This window comes from Mytilus edulis, chromosome 3 (assembly GCF_963676685.1).
Source record: "Mytilus edulis chromosome 3, xbMytEdul2.2, whole genome shotgun sequence".
Classification (NCBI taxonomy): domain Eukaryota; kingdom Metazoa; phylum Mollusca; class Bivalvia; order Mytilida; family Mytilidae; genus Mytilus; species Mytilus edulis.
The window spans coordinates 89,650,423-89,673,127 of record NC_092346.1 but is presented as its reverse complement, the minus strand read 5'-3'; the positions used below and the strand labels follow the sequence as shown (position 1 = coordinate 89,673,127).

The window sequence follows — 22,705 nt, the reverse complement described above, 5'->3', positions numbered from 1 at the left end:
CCGTAAAAATTAGGGCTACATCAGAGAAACCATAAACCCAACACCTAATTTTTACATGTATATGTAGATGCTGTTGCTGTCACCGAGGGTAACAAAAGCTCATTATCATCAAATGTTCAAGCGGCATGTTATCGGTGTTAAGTCTCTCTACCGTTCATCTAGTCTACAAAGTTAAAATTATATTAGTTATAGATTAATAAAATATTCATTGGTTGACGTTCTTTATTTGTCTATTTTATACATATCATCACGACTACATTACTTGAATGCGGAAGACAAATGACGATCCCTATTTATAAAGTGTCCTTGAAGAAATTGCCTTTCTTTTAAGAGCGTATGATATCTTCCTTGTAATTACTGTATTTTTAAAGTGGTAACTACTTCGGGCATCTTAAAATTGATCTTAACAAATGTTATATTATAATATGAGAGTCATTAAAACACGCTCACATTTTCATATATCACTACTTATCGTAGATATGAAACAATGTCTGTAAAGGCTTGACTAATTGAAAGTGATCAAAAGAGAGTCGAAAAACACAAAAACAAACATTAAAACTCATAAGTCGAACATTGTGTGAACGAATTTAAGACTATAATACTAGAGCAAATGTTTTTCTACCGCAATCACCAAGTCTCCCGATGCAGTAAAAAATAAAATCACAAAAATATTGAACTCCAAGGAAATTTCATAACAAAAAGCCCCTAATCAAATGGCAAAATCAAAAGCTCAAACACATCAAACGTGTGGATAACAACTGTCATATTCCTTAGTACATGCATTTTCTTATGAGAAAATGGTGAATTGAGTCTGGTTTCATAGCTAGCTAAACCTCTCACTTGTAGGACAATCGCATCAAATTCCATTATATTGATAACGATGCGTGAACAAAACAAACAGACATATTAGGTTAAAATGTAAAATAAACAGCAGTCAACATTGTGTTATAATCTTAATCACTAAAAAACAAACAAATATGTAACAAAAGAAGCACAAAATGGCATGTAGACCAAGCATATTAAAGTAAAAGGCTAAAAATATGAATCTTGACTTAGCAAATTTTTCATCTCCATTTGAAATACCAACGTGAGAGTGTGCAATTATGCCAATACCTTCATAGAGTGTCGAAAAATAAAAGTAAATGAGCCTTTGAAATCTTATTTTATTCAAAATGTGTATATTTTTTCCATTAGGACTCACAAAAGCAAATCGCTTATTTCTGTATGCCAACTTTGACCAATGAATCAATAGTATTTAACGTTCAGCATCGTGTATGACACCAAAATACCATAATGATTTATAACTTTATTATAACATGTACTAGTATTTTATATTTTAATTAGCAAAATAAACGTGCATCAATAATGTTTGTATAAATATGTCTTTATATGCATTAGGAAGTTATCACTTTATCAATAAAATGCATATCTACATAGTATCTATTTTGTGTAACGTGTTGATTTCTAAAAACCATAAGAAGGAAGCGCTGTGCCCGTGCGATTATGCCTATCCTAATGAGATGTTTTTGATTGGCCATTTAATCGAGTATACCACTTAACATGAGGGGTATATAACAACAGGGCAAAACAAAGAAAACATAAGACCACGCAGCAACAATACCGAATTAAGTAAGTCTACATCTGTTTTTATGTTAATAATATGTGCTAATATTGAACGATTGAAATTTGTTGCGTTTCCCACAACATTGCTTTAACGAGGTATTTACATAAGTATATGATGAATATGACAGAAAACAATTATATTATACAGAGATAACTCATTATAACACATTCATTTGTATACCATACTTACTAAGAGTTCTATATACGGGACAAATCAACAGAAAATTATAGTCATCTTCAACATTGTGCATATTGCAACATCTACAAATACTAAAAATATTGTAATACTAAAAATATTGTCTAATCGACCTGTTGCTGAATTGAATTTGGCAAGTATGATGGTATTAACTTCATATATAAATATAATATACTAGTCAAGTCGAAAAACAGATATTTTCTCCACGTTGGTACATTTTATACCTTACTTTACGATATGAGTTTTGTGCATTGTTGAAAGCCATACGCTGATATATACTATAGCAACTAACATCCACTTATCATTAGGACTAGTGTTGATAGTTTTCTCATTGCAAATTAAACCAGATCTTATTTTTATATTTATTATCTATATGAACTATTAATTGCATACGGTGCAGTGACCACAATGTCTTCTGAACCATTCTATAAGAACAAAACATATATAGATATAGGAAGATATGGTATGAGTGCCAATGAGACAACTCTCCATCCAAGTCACAATTTATAAAAGTAAACATATTGACCGATAAGAATGTTCATTCTGAATAAATGTATAAATGCTATCTTTGTTCTTATTATTCAGTATGGATAGTATGAATATTGCTTATAGTGCGCTTTGATTTGCTCGCCCAATGTTGTCAATATAACGGATCAATTGACAATTGTCAGACAAGTGGGAGCTTTAGTTAGCTTTAAAACGTTGTTAAACTTCAAACTTTTCTTTAGAAAATGCCTGTTACAAGTTTGGAATATGAAATTTGTTCCGTTGGTTGAAATAGTCAAAATTTGACTTGTAAGGTTATTATGAGCTTCCCGCTTTTTTAATTTACCTTGGACGATAATCCTGTCAATTATTGTCGGTTTTCAATTATCAATATCTTTTAGGTAAGCCAATATGTCAATACTTTCCATTCTGTGCATTGTTTTCGTACTCTGTTTTCAAGGATCTTCGTCACAGACACCGAGCTGTAAGTTAACTTATAAAGATCTGAATTTATACACTTATAGCTTATATCTGAAGCAAGTGCTTGTATGAAGTTAAGTTTTAGGGCAGAGATAATATATGAAGTTCAATAATTTTCAAGTTATTATCTTTCTATCTTCAACAATATAATAGATGGTAGAAACTACAAATAGCAAAAATGATGAGCAATACATGTTATCCATAAAATGCCAATATGTCCGAATCCATTGAATGGCTCCATATATGTGCTCTTGTCCTTGAATGGCAATTTTTGACTAATTTACAAGTGTTTGCCTATTTATTACAGATATAAGTAGAAATTGTGAACATCAAAAAACTATCAGCTAAAAGATCTTCAAAATCACAAATATAACAATAACTATCAGACAGTTCCTTACAAAATTTGTTGCACTTAAAGACAATGTTTTACTAATTTTCGAGTAATGTTTGCCCTTTATCTTTTTAAACAGCAAACTTGGTCATATATATGTAGTATTTGTTGTTATTACTTTCAGTAGGTCAGTGTTTGTGCTTGTAAACTATCAATAGCGCTCTGGATCGTCTCAATAATAGTATGCTTTTATAAGTCATTCACAATTACTTATATACAATTTATATAACATGTATTACAATTTTGTAAATAGGGTCGAGCATTTTAGAGCATACTGGAGATCTTTCTGGAAATGTAGGTGGCCTGCGTACATGGCCTAGTGGATCAAACCTTGGTGGTTACCTGCACGGTGATTTAAGAAATCCTAATATAATAGACGGTAGGTACAACATGAACCCATTTGAAAAAAAAGAAAAAAGTATTCATTGTCGTTTGTTTCTGTGCTGCTTTTTGGTGTATTTACTGCGAGACAAACACACTCTGGCCATTTTAAGAAAAACTTCTTGAATCTCACCGTTAGTTTCTTTTCTCAACAAGGGACACAATAATACGAAGTTCATAATTAGATGGCTTCTACATGTGGTTAGATCTGAACATGCATGAAATATTTGTCACTGCTTGGACGTTAAGCAACCAACAATCTACATGTGGAGCTAGATTCATATTATTACACATACACATGGTACTAAAATCGATTGTTAATATGCTTTGGTCATTATATATTGTTTGCTGATGTATATTTGTAATGAATAATGCTTATCATTGACTTTATAAAAGTAAATATCGAATTTGATAAGGATAAATGTTCGTGCAATCCTTTGCTAGTTATTGGTTGAAAGATAATAGAATACATTCAAATATAATATAAGGAGAGTTCTATGTAGTTTTCTTTAGAAAAAAAGTATTGATCAACATATTTTATTATGTACAGGAGGCGGAATTCGAGGTAGATACCAAACAGATCGGTTTCATTTCGGTGGAGATGCCAATGTGAGATTTCCTTATGGTCGCCGACCTTCATATGGTAGGTCATACATTTTCATTAAATGTATAATTTTGTATTACTATTGGATCCGTGGCGTTTCCACAAGTACGCTGCTTATATGTGTATGTTGTCCTTTCTGTAATTCGTCATACCTTAGAGACATAAAAAAAAACACAACAAATTCAGACATTTTTACTCTGTATATTGAAGTCTTATTTATAATTACAATTTTGCTTAATGAATATTAAATTTAACAGAGACTGTCAAACCACGAAGGTATAAATAGAAAACCCTTGACAACGTTTCTGACTGAAGAAATGCAAGTTAACACGTGAAGGTGTTCAACTATTTTTACAGTCTGTGTTTTTTTTTTATCGTTGATAAAACAAAACGAACGTAAAAAAACGACAAACAGACAGGTGTAAATATGACAGCACTAAGTAGTACCATATCAAAATATGCTGGCCGTTAAAAAATAAGCCTTTAAAGAACTTCATCTGATATAAATACCACATTCGTTATACTATTTTATACGATCAGCAATTGTACTTCAACCATTACAACAACGTTAACAGTGCAGAAAACCACAATCTCCACGATGATCTCTTGTGCAATTGACCAAAGCAAAGTTTGTATAAAATTTCATTTGATAAAATAGATTGTCATACTATATATGTAAGACTCTAAAGTGCGATGGTACTCTAAAGTGCGATGGTCACGCTAAAGTGCGATGGTCTACGCTAAAGTACGATGGTGTCTAACGCTAAAGTGCGTTGTTCGTTTGTTTGCTAAAGTACGATGGTGTATCACGCTAAAGTGTGATAGTCCAAAGGGTAAGATTCGAAGTATTAAAACATTGAGGTTTAAAAAGTCTTTTTGCAAAAACTATTATGCTATATTATGCTAAGGTATAACATATGTGAAAGGCTTTACAATTTACCGGTAGGCGGAAGTAATTGTTTCTAAATTAACAAGTCCGACCAAGTAATAATTTCCTATAAAGGTAATTTATGTTTTGCTAATATTATATTTCATGTAAAATGAATTTTTAAAAATTCGGAGCGTATTGAATATTTGAATAATTGGTGTAGATTGCCGTTCACTCTAATGTTACAACCTACCTCCTATTACATTTGTCAGAAAATTAAAAATTCCTAATTCGCTCATTGTCGGAATATGTACATAAGCTTAAATTTAAATACGAGAGAAATGCAATGTTCGCCGAGCTTTCTCCTTTTGCATGTTTTTCTACAATACACAGTACGAACTTATGTTTTAGAAGACAATTTATAGTTAACGCATGAAAACATGTATCTCTATTATACCGACGTTATTATCGAACTACGTTTTTACGTCTATATTTTCCCGGACCATCGCACATTAGCGTATGAAACCACGTACTTTAGCGTAGACCATCGCACTTTAGCGTGACCATCGTACTTTAGCGTCCCAATCGCACTTTAGAGTCCTACATATATAAGCGAGTGTAAACACTAAACTTACAAGGCAAGATGGATTTACATTAACTGTACTATGTTGTCAATTCACTTTTAATTAGTTTTCATGCTATCTTATTAGATTGACTTGAATTTGTTCCTTCTTTATATACACTATATTGATTGCGGTCTTGACCTTGTTCTTTTGGTGTATTTTTAGCAAAATATTTTAAGATTGTTTTTTCGCCATTTAATGAATTTTACACATTCTGTTTATTCATACCAGGAATGTATGAACAAAGTTATAAAACACCTTTTTTTAATAAGGAGTAGAAGCATATGGTGGTGTTGATTTCGGGAGAGACAGAAGCTGGAACGTAGGAGGGAGAGGATTTGCACGTGGACAGTTTGGAAGCACACCGAATGATTATGGATGTACGTATATAAAATTCAAAATAGTGTGTAATATAAGCAAATATAAAAAAGAAGATTTTTTGTTATTGACAATGAGACAACAATACACAAGAGACCAAATGAGACAGAAATTAACAATTATAGGTCACCATACGTCCTTCAACAATGACCAAAGCCCATACCGCATAGTCAGCTATAAACGACCCCGAATTGACAAATGTAAAATGTAAAACAAGAAAAACAAGAAAAATAACGGCTTATTTATGTACAGAGTGGACGTGGCAGGGTACTTGTATATCCCAACAACAAAAAGACAATAAAGACTGGTCTGAGAGTACTCGAAGTTACGGACACCTAGTTCAAAGCCACCAACATCTAATAAAAAAAATCAGGCATCTAACATCCAATGGATTTAGTATAAAGACGTCATAAATAGTCAGAGATAAACATGACCTTGCGATACTATAATTGATATATACATATTCACATTCACGATACTGCAATCGATCAAAACCTATATATTAGCATTGCACAAGGTCTTGGTTTGCTCGGACTGTTAATGACGTCCTTACACTAAATCCATTGGATGTTGGATGTGCACTTATTGTTAATTTAGTCTTTGATGCATGATTTTTTTTCATTAGGTGTTAGTGGCTTTGAACTAGCTGTTACTTAGTAACTGCGAGTACTTTAAATCTATACTTTGTGTCTTTTCTGTGTTTAGAAATGTATAAATACCCTGCCACGTCCGGTCAGTGTTTTTATACGCCCGTCTTTTAGACGGGACGTATTATGGTATACCATTGTCCGTCCGTCCGTCGTCCACACTTCGGACAATAACTCAAAAACACTTTCACCAATTTCAATAAAACTTTAGTGAATTGTTTATATCTATTGACGTAAGCTCCCTTTCCTTTTTTTTTAATTTCAGATTTTAAGTTTTGGATTTATGGGGCTTTATTCATAAAAAAGGGGGGATTTTCAACACTTCGGACAATAACTCAAAAAGGCTTTCACCAACGTCCATGAAACTTTGGTGACTTGTTTATATCTATTGATGTAAGCTCCCTTTCAATTTTTATAAATTTCAGATTTTAAGTTTTGGATTTATGGGGCTTTATTAAAAGAAAAAGGGGGATTTTTAACACTTCGGACAATAACTCAAAAAGGCTTTCACCAATGTCCATGAAACTTTGGTGACTTGTTTATATCTATTGATGTAACAAATAATACTTAATAAAATCTGATGAAAACATAAAATTTGTAAAATCTTTAGTTCAATTTAAAACATTAAATTTCTTGTAAAAAAAATAGGTTCCATGAATGTCATACGTTTGTACTATTATTGAATGGTTGCAAGGATGAAAGCACATTAGCAGTCCCTGAGATACTAACTGTTCCCTAAGGCATATATCATTTTATGATAACATTTTTACTATCTAAGCTATGGATAAAAATCAAATACTGTTTTTGCATATAGGATGTTTTACTCTTGTTAAAATTGGTTGCAATTGAAATCACAAATGATACCTTAGCATTGCAGCTTTTTTATAGAGTTCGGTTTCGGTGGAAGGGTTGAGCGCAATAAAAAATATTATAAAACATTACTAGTCTACAATAGCACATAATAAATGAACAAGTGACAACATGAAAATCCTAACATGTGACTATATATTCCTTAAATGTTAAAGGGTGTCATTTTATGAAAAAAATAAGGAAATCAAGTCTCCTAAACATTTATCAATATGATCATCTTGTGAATATTCTAAACAATAAAAAGGTAATAATCATTATCCACCATATTAAGCACCATTTGAACAACTTTTGCATACATCTTTGTATAATTTAGTATGGATTCCTTACTGTGTTCAACAGAATCTAACTATGAGCAATATACCCCAAGAAAATTACCTTCTTTCAAACTACTATAAAATTTGAAAATCAGCCATAGAATTACTAAAACCCATAATCATATAACACTTTCCTTATATTGCATTGAAGACTTCTATGTTATATGCCAATGTTAATGATATTTGTTTTTTTATGCTAAATATTGAAAAGCTGAACTAGGTGTAATCGTCTATGTTATATGCCAATGTTAATGATATTTGTTTTTTATGCTAAATATTGAAAAACTGAACTAGGTGTAATTGTGTCTTCTTCACTGTAATCACTGTCCTCATCATCAGAAAAATCCTCATTTTCATTCTCAGAAGAGGCCTCCTCATCATCAATGAAATCTTTATCTTCATCATCAATGAAATCCTTACTTTCATCACCTACTTCCTCATTTAGATCATAACTTTCAGTAGAGTCACTTTCACCATCTTCACTTTCCCTGTTATCTTCTTGCTGCTCCTCATTGTCATTGTAGTCTTTTTTGCCATTTTTATACGCCCGTCGTCAATGAAATCCTTACTTTCATCACCTACTTCCTCATTTAGATCATAACTTTCAGTAGAGTCACTTTCACCATCTTCACTTTCCCTGTTATCTTCTTGCTGCTCCTCATTGTCATTGTAGTCTTTTTTGCCATTTGTATACGCCTGTCGTCTTTCAAACAACGGGCGTATCATGCGCTAAAGCGCAGCCCTTTATTGTTAGATGCTCTTCTGCTTTTAATTGTCTGTTTCCTTTTTTCCCCCTCTTGTTTACCTGCCTTTTTCCTGTCGTATTATAACTGTCGTATTTTGTGATGTGCGGTGATATTTCTCTGTCGCTGTTGTTCTTCTTCTGTAGACATAAGAAACTTCATTAAACATCATGTTTTCTTGACACAAAACAAACTAATAATGAAATTGATGTTATTGTTTGTAGATTCACCTCCCCCCCTTTCCTTACAACGACATTCACACTCATCATATTAATCTGAATTCCTTTTTTTTCGACTTTGCCCCAATGAAGCAAAACATGTATTTTCTTTAAGCACTTTCTCTTTATCTGCACTTTAAACAGCCCGCCATTATGTTATTGTTCTATTTTAATTTTTGATAACTTTGAACGAAAAATTATTTTATAGCTCTTCCTGTGTGACGTTTACATTCTACATCAGAGTTGATGTTGATCTAGCCATTCGGTAACAGGACTTAAATTATTTCAATCCTTTTGGGATTGATTTTAACATACTTAAATAAAGTACAAAAATAAATAAGCAAAAGTGGTTGTTAAATTTGATATATGCTTTTTTGTGTTTCTTTGTTAAATATTTGTTTGTTTTTGTTCTGATTGAGATTGTGACACGTCGATGTCTGCTGTCCCCCTATTTCGACAATTTTATCTTTTATTTCTGTTTTTGTCACACATCATTGTCAATATTATGGAATTTGATGCGACTGTCATACAAGTGAAAGGTTTAGATAGCTATAAAACAAGGTTCAGTCCACCATTTTCTGGCTGTACCAAGTCAAAAATATAACAGTTGTTGTCCATTCGTTTGATGTGTTAATCTTTTTTTCCATTTAATGTGGAACTTTCCGTTTTGAATTTTCGGTGTTTCAGTATTTTTGTGATTTTACTTTGTTCTATAGTGTCTACCATGTCTAAACGTTTTGACTGTATGTAACTACCATATCAAAATGCAGTGCCTATTGTTAGTACTGTCTAAAATACAATACTGTGTAAAATGACTAAAAAGGATAGAAGCTGGAACTAAGTTCAATATAAATATATTATTTTTGCAGTTGGTGTCACTCTCACTAAGAAGTTTGGCAGACGACGTAGATCTATTTCATGCCTCGTCCTGTGCAGTAAAGTGTGTAGACGATCTGCAAGGTGCCAGAGAAGATGTTTAGGACGTGCATGTGCAAATAAAAAGGATGTTAGAACATTTTAAAAATGTACATTTTTCACCTACATTCCATTCGCTTCAACAATATGAACGGAATGGTACATACGTTTTAGAAATAGTCACAAAATTTATATACAAAATTAAAATTCTACAAAAGTATGAATTACATTTATCTTTAAAAATTTGCAACTTGACGTTTAGAAAACAAGGCTCAATCAATCAATAAATTCCGAGCAACCATATGGATGTCCTCGGCATTGGTTTTACTGCCGAACGGAGAAATGTATTCCAAACCTCAAACGTCATTGGAATTTTTTCATTTTTAGCTTAAATAAGGCCGTTGTTTTTCTGTTTTGAATTGTTAAACATCTTACTTACAGGTGCCTTATAAAGCTCACGGGGGTCATTGACAATCATACCAACAACAGACTGGTATCTATATACATTATTGAATGCCTCAAATAACTATGACAACAAAAAACCCAAGTGTAAATAATGTATGTTTTAACTTCGTTAGCGTTGAACTATCATGGAATTATCTTTGCTATCTTTGTGAATCTGTCATCAGTGTTGAGGAAGCTCTGTGCGTGTTAAAAACCCACTACAAAAGTACTTTTAAAAGTGTCCGTAGATGAGCTGTTGCAGTATTTCTCATTCTGTCCTGCATATCTCGCCCACCTATGGATTTATTGTCATATAACCTAGAATATGCATGAAATAGTTTCTACTGAACATTAAACAAACAATCAATCATATCAATCATCTCCAATCCTAAATCGTCCTAAACACCAACAAGGTAGCATTCATACGAAGCTTCAAATAAAGGCAACAGTAGTATACTGCTGTTCGAGATTCATAAATCGATTGAGAAAAAAACAAAAATTGTCCTGAACGCCAATTTAAAAGGAGAGAGATTGAGTCCTTCGACATAACAAGTGTCTACTGCCATGTATCCTGTAACCGACGAACCTCCCATGTGAACATGTCATGATATGAAATTAATACACAATCCGTAAACTTACAGATAAGACGACTGATGATAACTTAAGATTAAAGACCGCGAAAGATATAACTTGTTAGCTCCGGCATGTCATCGTATAAGTCAAACCAATTCGTGATGGTGGCCGTATGTATAACTTTTGTACTTTCGAAATCGATGGTTCTTCCTCTCAACCCTGTATGTTTTGTTAAGAGTACTGCCCTATTAATGAAGTCCGTATAGAGTGGGCCAGCATGCATGCTTTGTTACAATTGTGCATGGTATGTTAATGTCATACGATGAACCTACGTGTTTGCAACGATGAATGAGGTGACAATGGGAAACTAAAATCGTAATTATTATCATAAATCATACTTTTAAGTCGCCCATCTGTTTCAATTTAGGAAAAAGACCCAGATATGTAGTTAACTTAAGTAGTATCCTAATGGCAGGTTAACTGGGATATGTGAGATTCAAGTAAACTCTGAAATATGTACTATTGTGTGACAGGATATCATTAATATATCTGAACGTGAAGTTAAAGAACCTTTTTGTCTTTGAAGGATGGTTTGTATGTATTCTTCTTCAATTTTAAATACAAAAACAAGTCGGTCTGACAGTGTATAAGAGTCGGAATAATGTATCCTGGTAGAATTACATGACTCAAAAGTAAAAACACAAAAAAACTGAACTCCGAGGAAAATTCAAAAAGGAAAATCCAAAATCAAAAGTCCAAACACATCAAACGAATGGATAAATAAAGGCAACAGTAGTATACCGCTGTTCAAAACTCATAAATCCATGGACAAAAAACAAAATCGGGGTAACAAACTAAAACCGAGGGAAACGCATTAAATATAAGAGGAGAACAACGACATAACACTAAAATGTAACACACATAGACAAAATCCCACGAGAATTACAAATATAACATATATATATAACATCAAAACCAAATACATGAATTTGGGATAGACAAGTACCGTGACACGTCTTATCGCAATGTGAATTTACACTCAAAAATAAGAGAAAACAAACGACACAACGTTATTGTGTATAACAACTGTCATATTCCTGACTTGGTACAGGCATTCTCTAATGTAGAAAATGGTGGATTGAACCTGGTTTTATAGCTAGCTAAACCTCTCACTTGTATGACAGTCGTATCAAATTCCATTACATTGTCAACTGAGAACTGTTTCATTGTGAACTAATACATTGAAATTCAATTCAGCGTGACGGTCTGGTACAATACATATATTAAGCATTTACATGTTCTCGTTTTGATATGCATGCAACAGCAAATAGATCAACGCTCAAAATATTTAATAAAATTGATCTTTAAACTGTTTCGACGATTTGGAATGGTTTCCTTATGAAGGCAAGTTGTTCCATATTTATGCAGTTTTTTAATACATACAATTGGTCTTTGGTTTTGGAAGGTGTAATTTGTATATTGATGTTAATTTTTAACATTTACATATTCAATTTTTCCTTCTAAATAATCAGGTGCTAATTCAATCAAAGATTTGAATACCATAAAAGCCTTCTTATATTTAACCTTCTCAAAATATCAATTCAGTTCAAAAAAGGAAACAGTAATGATGATCTTGTTAAGACAGTAGCTTCTAAAATAGCCCATACTGACCTTTTAACATTTATCTTTAAAAACAATTTCAATTAAAGACAAGAAACAATTTACTACCATATTTTTGCACCGAGTACATTAAAGTTTTCAACGTAAACAATTAGTTGTATATATAGGCAGGTGTAAAGTTGTTTTGTAAATAAAGTTCATTTAAAGATTTGAATAAAATTGAGAATGGAAATGGGGAATGTGCCAAAGAGACAACAACCCGACCATAGAGCAGACAACAGCAGAAGGTCACCAACGCAATGCAACGAGAAATTCCCGCACCCGGAGGCGTCCTTCAGCTGGCCCCTGAACAAATATATACTAGTTAAGTGATAATGAACGCCATACTAAACTCCAAATTGTACACAAGAAACTAAAAGTTAAAATAATACAAGACTAACAAAGGCCAGAGGCTCCTGACAGGGACAGGCGCAGAAATGCGACGGGGTTAGACATGTTTGTGAGATCTCAACCCTCCCCCTATACCTCTAGCCAAAGCAGAAAAGTAAACGCATAACAATACGCACATTACAATTCAGTTTAAGAGAAGTCCGAGTCTGATGTCAGAAGAAACAGTAATGATGATCAATAGCATCATTGCTTTCTAAAATCATAATTCTCTCTCCGTCATGATCATTTTAAAAGCTATTAAATAGTAATGATGATGGTCTTATTATATTATTTAATAAAATAACATAATGGCTTTCTAATATCATAATTCTCTCTCAATGTTGATAATTTTAAAGCTATTAATTCGTAATGATGAATTTATTGATGGTCTTATTATCTCATTTTATAAAATAACCCTTGTTGACCTCTTCAATAATAAGTCCAACTGTAAATCTATCTATACAAAAATCGAAAAAAAAACATTTTCATCATTTTAAAAAGGTTAAGATGTATAAACCTGACGAAGTATAATTATTCTAATATATCTTTACAGATACAGTTACCGAAATGGTAAAGCATTAATGAATTAAGTCGCATTGATTAATGTACTACAGGATGAAAAGTGTACAGCAGGCTCAAATCCTTGTTATATCTATAACCAGGAAGATTTGGACAATTATGACTTAGATATAAATCAAGTTCAGACAATATATTTTAAGTGCTAAAGTGACAATTTGTTAATCCGTCTATCTAACCTTTTATATTTCTTTGTGTTTAATTACAATTCCTTGGTTTGTCGTAATGGAAATCACTCTGACGATGACAAGTTAATCCGTTGGACACTTATCCTTTGATATAGAAACTGTTTTTATATTTAAGAATTGAATGCTTCTTTTTGTAAATTTATTGGGGTGTAAAAGCGTTGACCGAAGTACATTTTGTATGAAGCGCGGAACGCACTGTCAACGCTTTTACAACCCTATAAAGTTACAAAAAGAAGCATTCAATACTTATAATTACATTTTTTAGCTATGATTATGAAAACACGAATTTTATATATTTTATTATTTAATTCACCTGTGCACTTTATTGTTGGAGCACGTGTTATCATGAATGAAAAGTTGTATTGAGCAATGCAACTGCTTACGGAATAACACGTCAGGGGCGGATCCAGCCATTTTAAAAAGGGGGGTTCCTAACCCAGGACCGAAAAGGGGGGGGGGGGGGGTTCCAATTACATGTCCCCATTCAAATGCATTGATCGTCAAAAAAAAAGAGGGGGTTCCAACCCCCGGAACCCCCCCTTTCTGGATCCGCGCCTGCACGTGATGTGCAGTTAGCCAATCAGAATAAAATATTATAATGAAACATACATCTAATGTAATTATATGCTTTTGTATGTTATTTTGTAGTCAGTTTAGGTCTTAGGTCTGGTACTGTCCGGACCTTGCTAATAAAGTTTAAAGTATTTGTATACCGTGTTTGAATTACTATAACTCGGAAAACTCCCGGTTATATACACACTGATAATCCATTATTGTTAATCACATACTGACATCGTATACCACATATGGTGTTCGTTAAAGATTCAATGATGGTGACTATAAGTTTAACACTCGCCAATGAAATATATAACATTTTTAAAATGTTTGCATTTTTCTTGAAGGACGAGAATATTAATCCGGTCACGAAGTTAATTTAAAAATATTGAAACGAGTCTATCCTCTAAAAAATATCATTAAATGATCATAAACATATATAATGATGTACATACTCTTATCACTTTCATTCAAAATGTCTATTGACGTCATTTACATGTTGCAATTGACACATATCAACTTGAATTGCCATTTTGCACGTTCGTTATCGCAATTAGATATGAGTCACGGCCTTGCTAGAAAAAAATAATACATCACGAATTATAAACATCTAACATCTACGCATATAGCATATCAAGGGGGGAATCTACGTCATCACGCAGGGTGTCGGCGATTGAAATTGGACCACCATCTTGTCGCTTCAAGGTAAGAATTTCACTTATTATGCCAGTTATATGAGGGTTATGATTATACAAAATAGTCCACCAAAGACTATATAAAGTAGGAAAATAAATGAGCCATCGCTCAATATTATTGGTTATCTCAATTTTGCAAACACTTCGATACCAGTTTTAGGAATTAGGTCAAACATGCAGGATATCGGCAAAATTTTTCATAACAACATCTTGATTATCAAGAACCGCCTACTTTATCAACAAATGAATACGTCCGAATTCTTTATTGTACTCGGGAAAATACTTGTTACTCACAAATATCCGTCATTATGGCCGAAAAACGTCTTATTTTTAAAAAATGGAAAAAGGATGTCGGCAACACATCGAATATCGAAGGATGTCGTGGACACATCATATACTATTTTTAACACATGTTATTCAAAAAGTGACTAGATCTAACTTCTTATTTTTTCAGATAAAACTAATGGTCATGACAAGACGCAAATCAAACTTAAACTTGTGCAGGCGGAAACGATCGCGAATACAACCTGATGTTTACCAGCCGACCAGATCGCCCACTAAACCGCAATCCGTAAAAAAATCAAAACCATGCAAATCTTCATTTGTCATCAAAATAAAAACGCCTGCCAAAAATATTAAGTTCCAACCATTGTCCATTACTGAAGAAATTTCAACAAAACCGCCAGTAGACTTGCAAAAGTCACGATAAATAACCAACATGGCCATGAATACGATTGTTCAATCCACCATTTTTGTTCTTAAAATGTCTTGTACCAAGTCAGGAATATTGCCATTGTTATATAATAGTTCGTTTCTGTGTTTGTTACATTTTAATGTTGTATTTCTGTTGTGTCGTAGTTGACCTCTTATATTTGATGCGTTTCCCTCAGTCTTAGTTTGTAACCCGGATTTGTTTTTATTTCTCGATTTATGAATTTCGACCAGCGGTATACTACTGTTGCCTTTATTAAACACCCGGTAGATGTAGGGCCATATGAAATGTCATATATATAGCAGTGCAGGCGATTTGGTGTCACGATATCACAGTAGCATGGGTTCGAATCCCGGCGAGGGAAGAACCAAAAATTTGCGAAAGCAAATTTACAGATCTAACATTGTTGGGTTGATGTTTAGACGAGTTGTATATACATTATGTACACAGCCATGTATCACCATCATTGATGGCGATCCGATGGATACATCTGTTGTAGGGTTGTCACTGACTCAGACGTACTTATATATATAGGCGTAAAAAATAATTTTCACATGTGCAGATATATATATTCATTAAATAAAATAATAAAATAAGTAAAAAGTTAACAGTTCCATTCTATCGATTTCATCCTGGAACTGTTAACTTTTTACTTATTTTATTATTTAATTTAATGAATATATATATATATATATATATACAACTCGTCTAAACATCAACCCAACAATGTTAGATCTGTAAATTTGCTTTCGCAAATTTTTGGTTCTTCCCTCGCCGGGATTCGAACCCATGCTACTGTGATATCGTGACACCAAATCGCCTGCACTGCAGCCGTCCCGCTATATATATATATAGTATCAAAAAGACTTGGTCCAATAAATGACCCTGTGGAACCCTGTTTTAACTGAAACGAAATCAGATTTTCACCTTATAAAACTATATTTTTTTTCTCGAATATTTACAAAAATTGATCCTGAAATTGAGTGCATGAAATGGAAGCAAGCAAGGAACACCAATCCTTTTTTTTTTATTATTGTATCTTCATAATGGTTGATAAAATCAAAGGACAATTACATTAATAATTTATTAGCGTGTTCCCGACATCCTTCGATATGCGATGTGTTGCCGACATCCTTTTTCCATTTTTTAAAAATAAGACGTTTATCGGCCATAATGACGGATATTTGTGAGTAACAAGTATATTTTCCCGAGTACAATAAAGAATTCGGACGTGTTCATTTGTTGATAAAGTAGGCGGTTCTTGATAATCAAGATGTTGTTATGAAAAATTTTGCCGATATCCTGCATGTTTGACCTAATTCCTAAAACTGGTATCGAAGTGTTTGCAAAATTGAGATAACCAATAATATTGAGCTATGGCTCATTTATTTTCCTACTTTATATAGTCTTTGGTGGACTATTTTGTATAATCATAACCCTCATATAACTGGCATAATATAAGTGAAATTCTTACCTTGAAGCGACAAGATGGTGGTCCAATTTCAATCGCCGACACCCTGCGTGATGACGTAGATTCCCCCCTTGCATATTGTTGTCCTGATATTCTTTAGAGTAAGACTTACCTTGGCTCCTTTTTTAATATGAAATACAGCTTGCCTCAAAAGGAGGCTATTTTGTTTTAAAATTATATGAAGTTTGAAGCCATGATGCAAAATTTAAAAAAAAAAAAAAAACTTACATTTGGCTGACTTAAGTCTTGTAAACCCGTAGAGAATATTGTGTATAAATGTTAATTACACTTTTGATTTTCAATTTCATGGAGCAAAAACGTGGCCTTATTAGACTTCTTCTTTCGCCTGTAGAAACACATGCCCTTTGAAAATAAACGGTCCATACGGGATCAGAACATAAACTACAATTTATCATTACGTGTGAGAGGGCATCCAGTCATATCTGTATACACGAGCCATGGTACATGATATAAGAGGAAAGAAGATATATAGATGACAATAAAACAGGCGAAAAAGAAATACAGACAACATCATGGTAAGAGATAAAAAGACAAACACAAAAAATTATGTTACGAGATAAAAAGACAAAAAGACAACATCATGGTAAAAGATAAAAAGACATACAAACAACATCATGGCAAGAAGAAGACATACAGACAATATCATGGCAAGAAAAGACATACAGACAGCATCATGGGAAAAGAAAGAAAAGACATACAGACAGCATCATATATAAGAAAAAAGTCATTCAGACAACGTGGTAAAAAAAAAAAGAAAGCATGATGGTAAAAGATTGAAAGACATACCGGTAAAATCATGGTAAAAGAAAAAAAAACAGACATTCAGAAAACATCATGGAGAAAAATAACAAAACAAAAACGGCGGTTAACGCATATGCTTTTTAATGGTTATGAGTGTTAATTTGGCTCTTCAAGTACCATCCGTCATGTTACTCATGATGAGTAAATATCCCGTGATAAGTAATTATTGATTTTTTAAAATAAATCGTTAAAAGCTATAAACGATTAATAAAAATTGTAAAATTTAAGCTGTGTCGAATCTATGTCATCGGCCGGAGTCTATAGCCACATGCACTATTCTTTTTTTTTTCGACAGCCATCAACATTTTTTTTCAAATTTCACCGCAAGATTTGTTTTAATCACAATGAACATTTAATTGAAACTTTAGCACAGGTAATGTCGGAAATGAGCTTTTTCGGAGTTTTTATCGTTTTCAGACGCTTGGACAAATTGGCTACCGTTTTGTAATGTGTGAAAGCATTTTATTCCTTTAAGACCGAAATATGTAGTTCATAAGAAAAGAATCTTGGCATTTTGTACTTTTCGTGTATCTAACTTTTGTTTTGATCAATTATAAATAACTTATTGAAATATCAGTAAAAAATACGCGTTAACTGTTTGAAAAATGAAATATCAACTTGGACAAAATGGCTACCGCTTGAAAAACGACTGTGTAGAGAAGATTTTATAGAATCTGCAATATTTGAACTCACAAACAATGAGGCACATATTTGAACTTTTGGTAGATGTTATTATTGTCTTACTCTTTTCATTGATTTTCTACTATATCTACTTATAAAATTCACTTTCAGTCGTTGAGTTAACGAAAAACGTCGTTGGACATTTTTCTTATTCCAGCTTTGATGATTTGAAAAAGGTTACAAATCAGCATGATTTTATTTCAAATGAAATACCACTTCTTCATTTAGATGAAACTTTTCACCATGCTAAAGTTTTAACATTATCAGTTTCGTTTTATTTACACCATATTTTTACACCTGCCAAAAAAAATTAAAAATGTTAGCAAACACGAACCACTATTAAAACAAATTTATAATGTTTTTAATTATGTATTTATAGGTCTTGATCAAATACTAAGTATGTCAAATGTCCAACGTTACATGTATGAAAAACTGTTTTAACTCTCATGTATAGTGATCCTATTTCTTATTCTCTGATCTTCCTGAAACGTTACAAATCAGCATGATTTTATTTCAAATGAAATACCACTTCTTCATTTAGATGAAACTTTTCACCATGCTAGCCTAAGTTTTAACATTATCAGTTTCGTTTTATTTACAACATATTTTTACACCTGCCAAATTTTTTTTAAAATGTTAGCAAACAGGAACCACTATTAAAACAAATTTATAATATATGTTTTTAATTATGTATTTATAGGTCTTGATCAAATACTAAGTATGTCAAATGTCCAACGTTGCATGTATGAAAAACTGTTTTAACTCTTATGTATAGTGATCCTATTTCTTATTCTCTGATCTTCCTGAAACTTGGCAGGAACAACGACACGTGTTGGTTCTTTGTAGCGTTAAAGCCGTTAGTTTGCCAAATTTCATTTGACTCGGTGACTGCATATTTTCCATTTTATACTATTGGACAGTGATTATGATCTTGTTAACGCATCACCCTCTGAATCAGCTAAAGGTGACCTTTTTGCGTTTATCTTTGAAAACAATTTCAAAGGTAAGGAATCTTGTAATTCCTATTTTTTTGCATCAGAGTACATTAATGATTTCTTTGTAAAATTAAATTTGTTTTGGCAAGTGTAAATTTGTGTTGTAAATAAAACTAAACTGATAATGTGCAACATTAACCTGTTGAAAAGGTCCTTCTAAATGAGGAAGTACCATTCCAAATAATGATTTGAAAAAAGCTTTCGGGTATGTTATTTCTCTCTCTCAATTTTACTCTATTTCTAAAATATGAATTAGTTATAATGAATGTGTTATTTTTATACCGGCTTATAAAATAGTCCTTGCTGACTTCTTTATCAATAAGTTCAACCTTTTAACTATATAAAGACAATGTTCATTATTCTTTAAAAGAGCTGTGACTATATAGACCTGACAAAGTTTGAGTTGGCTAATATATATGTACATAGCATGTTTCCCCCAAAATGGTACAACAGTTATCTTATGTATGTAGGTATGTATGTACTTGTAAATGCCTCCGATATCCGAAGAACCCCTCGAAAGCTGCGAAGGCACAGTGGCACCCATGTACACTCCCTAACGGGATTAATGGAGATGTGTCACTAACGTATATTTATACGACAATTATTTTTACAAGGACAATCAATCCCCACCCAACACAAAGGGAGTGCTAGGACACCGGGAAACCTGTTATTATGGTGGAGGAAGTCGAAGCACTCGGAGAGAACCACCGGGCCACTCGGTGGAAACAGACAAACCAGAGAGATATCAGAAGATTGATCTCCAGGTCAAAGTAGGGGACATCTTTGACCAACCGACGCCCCATAGTACCCATTCTAGTTTAAACTCCGGTCTGGGTACCAGATAGGTACTGATATTTGTAGCACCCCGAGTGAGAATCGAACTCGGGACCTTCAGCACTGTAGTCATCGGTCTTAACCACTTGACCACGAACTCACTATATTGTATTCGTCGATGCTATAAACAAGAATGTAGCTTACACCCTTAAACAATAACCCATAAGTGAAACCATATAATGATAACATGTAATGGTGTCCGTAAAAGTTTCAATATGACGAATATAAACATTATATTCAATAGGTTCTATCAGAAGTCTAGTTTATTACTAGTAGTGGACTTCTTGTTCTATTCAACAGCGAACTTTTTACTTTTTACGAGGCATATAAATGTCTTGCATGAATCAAATTCATTACTAATATTTTATACGTATAATATAAGACCGGACAAAAATCATGTACATATTTGGACTATCATCTTTCAGACTTTATTTATTATATCTTTTATTGTCATTTTTAGCTCCAACTTCCCCACAAAATTATCTTATAGTTTAAAATGTTTCTAATCTGATAATGCACTTCGTATCTACGTGTCATAGACAGTTTTTAGCAGATTATCTTAATAATGGACAATAATTGCTTAACCCGTAGTTACATGTATTTCTTTATTATTCTGATTTATGCCTCTTGGAAATATTTTATATGCAATCTAGGAAAGGTTGTCCATCCGTAAACACAGAACTAAATATTGTAACATCGTTTATGCGTTTATATTCTTGTTGGAATGTTTATTTATTTGTTAAACTTTATACCGACTTGAATCTTCATTTGATAGTCAGCACGTATACCAGTGTTCATTTCAACTTGAGCTCTTAGAGAAAACAATTCCTTTTTGTTTTTGCATTAAAAAAATATATTCATACGTGCGTCATCGACTGAACACCAATGTATTTTCGACCTCATTTGCGTTCAATAATTTCCAACAAGCTATTTAGCGAGTATCATTTTTCAAATAGACTCTCAGCTATCAATTTTAATGTACACACCCACCATACAGCTACATGATACCATTCGAAAGCGGATTATCTTTACTTTCTTTTTTGCCTGGTCGTCTTAACTGAATTTACCTTTCATCAGGCACGACTAAACCTAAACATTTGTACCAAGTGAGGAATATGAAGGTTGTTTCCCATTCGTTTGATATTTTTGGGCTTTTGATTTTGTCATTTGTTAAGGAACTTTCCGATTTGAATTTTCCTTAGAGTTAGGTATTTTTGATATCTAGCTTTTTTGGAAGCAATGATGTGTAAATACGATGCAACATTAAATTAAGGTCAAGAACGAACATTACTTTTTCTTCCCAAATAATTTGTTCTTTCAATTTACTAGTGGTGCAAATAACGCATTATTTTTAACTTGCTATAAGTGTGGTGTCAATTGCCATAATTTAAAAGTTATACATAGATCACAGAGAACTACAGGCACGGGCATTATTAAGCAAGCGACTTGGGAAGAATACGAATGGAAAGAAATAATAGGTAACTAAAATTCGCCACTTTTGTCGTACTAGTATATCTTTTTATAAAGTCTCCCGTTTGAAAGGGAATCATTTCTGGTTGTATTATACTTACTTAAATCCAGTTCACTTGGGTAAAGTCTAGAAATATGGTTTGTAAAAGGTGCACAATTTGCGTAGGAACAGTCTGCACAACTGGCCACTGTATCACTTCTGCTTCAAATTAAAAAGTCTTGTATTTGTTTTTAGTTCAATGGTCTCACCATCAATTGCACATGTACATCAAGTTTGGCTTATCAACTACAATAATATGGTGTTTTTACAGTCAGGATAAGCACATGCAATTTTCTCTCTTACAAAACCATTGTTAAGTATCACATTGAAAGTAGTAATAAGTCCACTAGTCTACATTTCTGTGCCGTCACATTTGGAAAAAGTCATCACTAATAGTTGTTCCTGTTTGCCAGGGAGTCTTATTTTCAATCAGAAAGACTTGGGAGTCCTACATTCAGCACATGTATGATATTATATCTCTTGTATGCTGCACTGTTAGGTAAATTTGATCAACATGTTACATCTTTGTTCTTTTATAACATGCAGGATCCTGTTAAAAAAAACTGTCAGATACTGAATGTAAATATATATAAAATTGTAAATGTCATCAAAGTGGTGGAAATAATGAAAAAAAAAAAAAAATTATACACAAAACCAGTATGTTTTGGGAAAGTAAATCATGTGATGGGTACATTTTTTCTCTAAAGATGGACAAGTTTTATATAAACTGGTGCCATGGACAGAGGTCTGTCTTGATATTGAAGAAAATCAATATGGCCGACAGCTATAATACTGATTTCTTATTGTAAATTACATCAAAGTGAGTGAAAATATGAAAAAAAACTACTTATATACACAAATCC

General features: G+C 32.8%; 2 protein-coding genes across 4 annotated transcripts in view; both read left to right on the top strand.

Moving 5' to 3' along the window:
• Nucleotides 1-19,400, top strand: part of LOC139517728 (protocadherin alpha-10-like) — a 78,037-nt gene extending 58,637 nt beyond the window's left edge. For all 3 annotated transcript variants that reach the window (XR_011663194.1, XR_011663193.1, XR_011663192.1), the window contains 2 exons: nt 18,771-18,911; nt 19,204-19,400. The gene's annotated coding sequence lies outside the window, so the exon portion shown is untranslated. The remainder of the gene's footprint in view (nt 1-18,770; nt 18,912-19,203) is intronic.
• Nucleotides 1,521-9,957, top strand: LOC139517730 (TATA-binding protein-associated factor 2N-like). The gene is made up of 6 exons (XM_071309104.1): nt 1,521-1,629; nt 2,707-2,789; nt 3,430-3,555; nt 4,108-4,200; nt 5,925-6,032; nt 9,692-9,957. Exons 2-6 carry the CDS (start codon nt 2,717-2,719, stop codon nt 9,841-9,843), a joined length of 552 nt encoding a protein of 183 aa, XP_071165205.1. The 5' UTR covers nt 1,521-1,629; nt 2,707-2,716; the 3' UTR covers nt 9,844-9,957.
• Nucleotides 19,401-22,705: the final 3,305 nt, after the last annotated feature.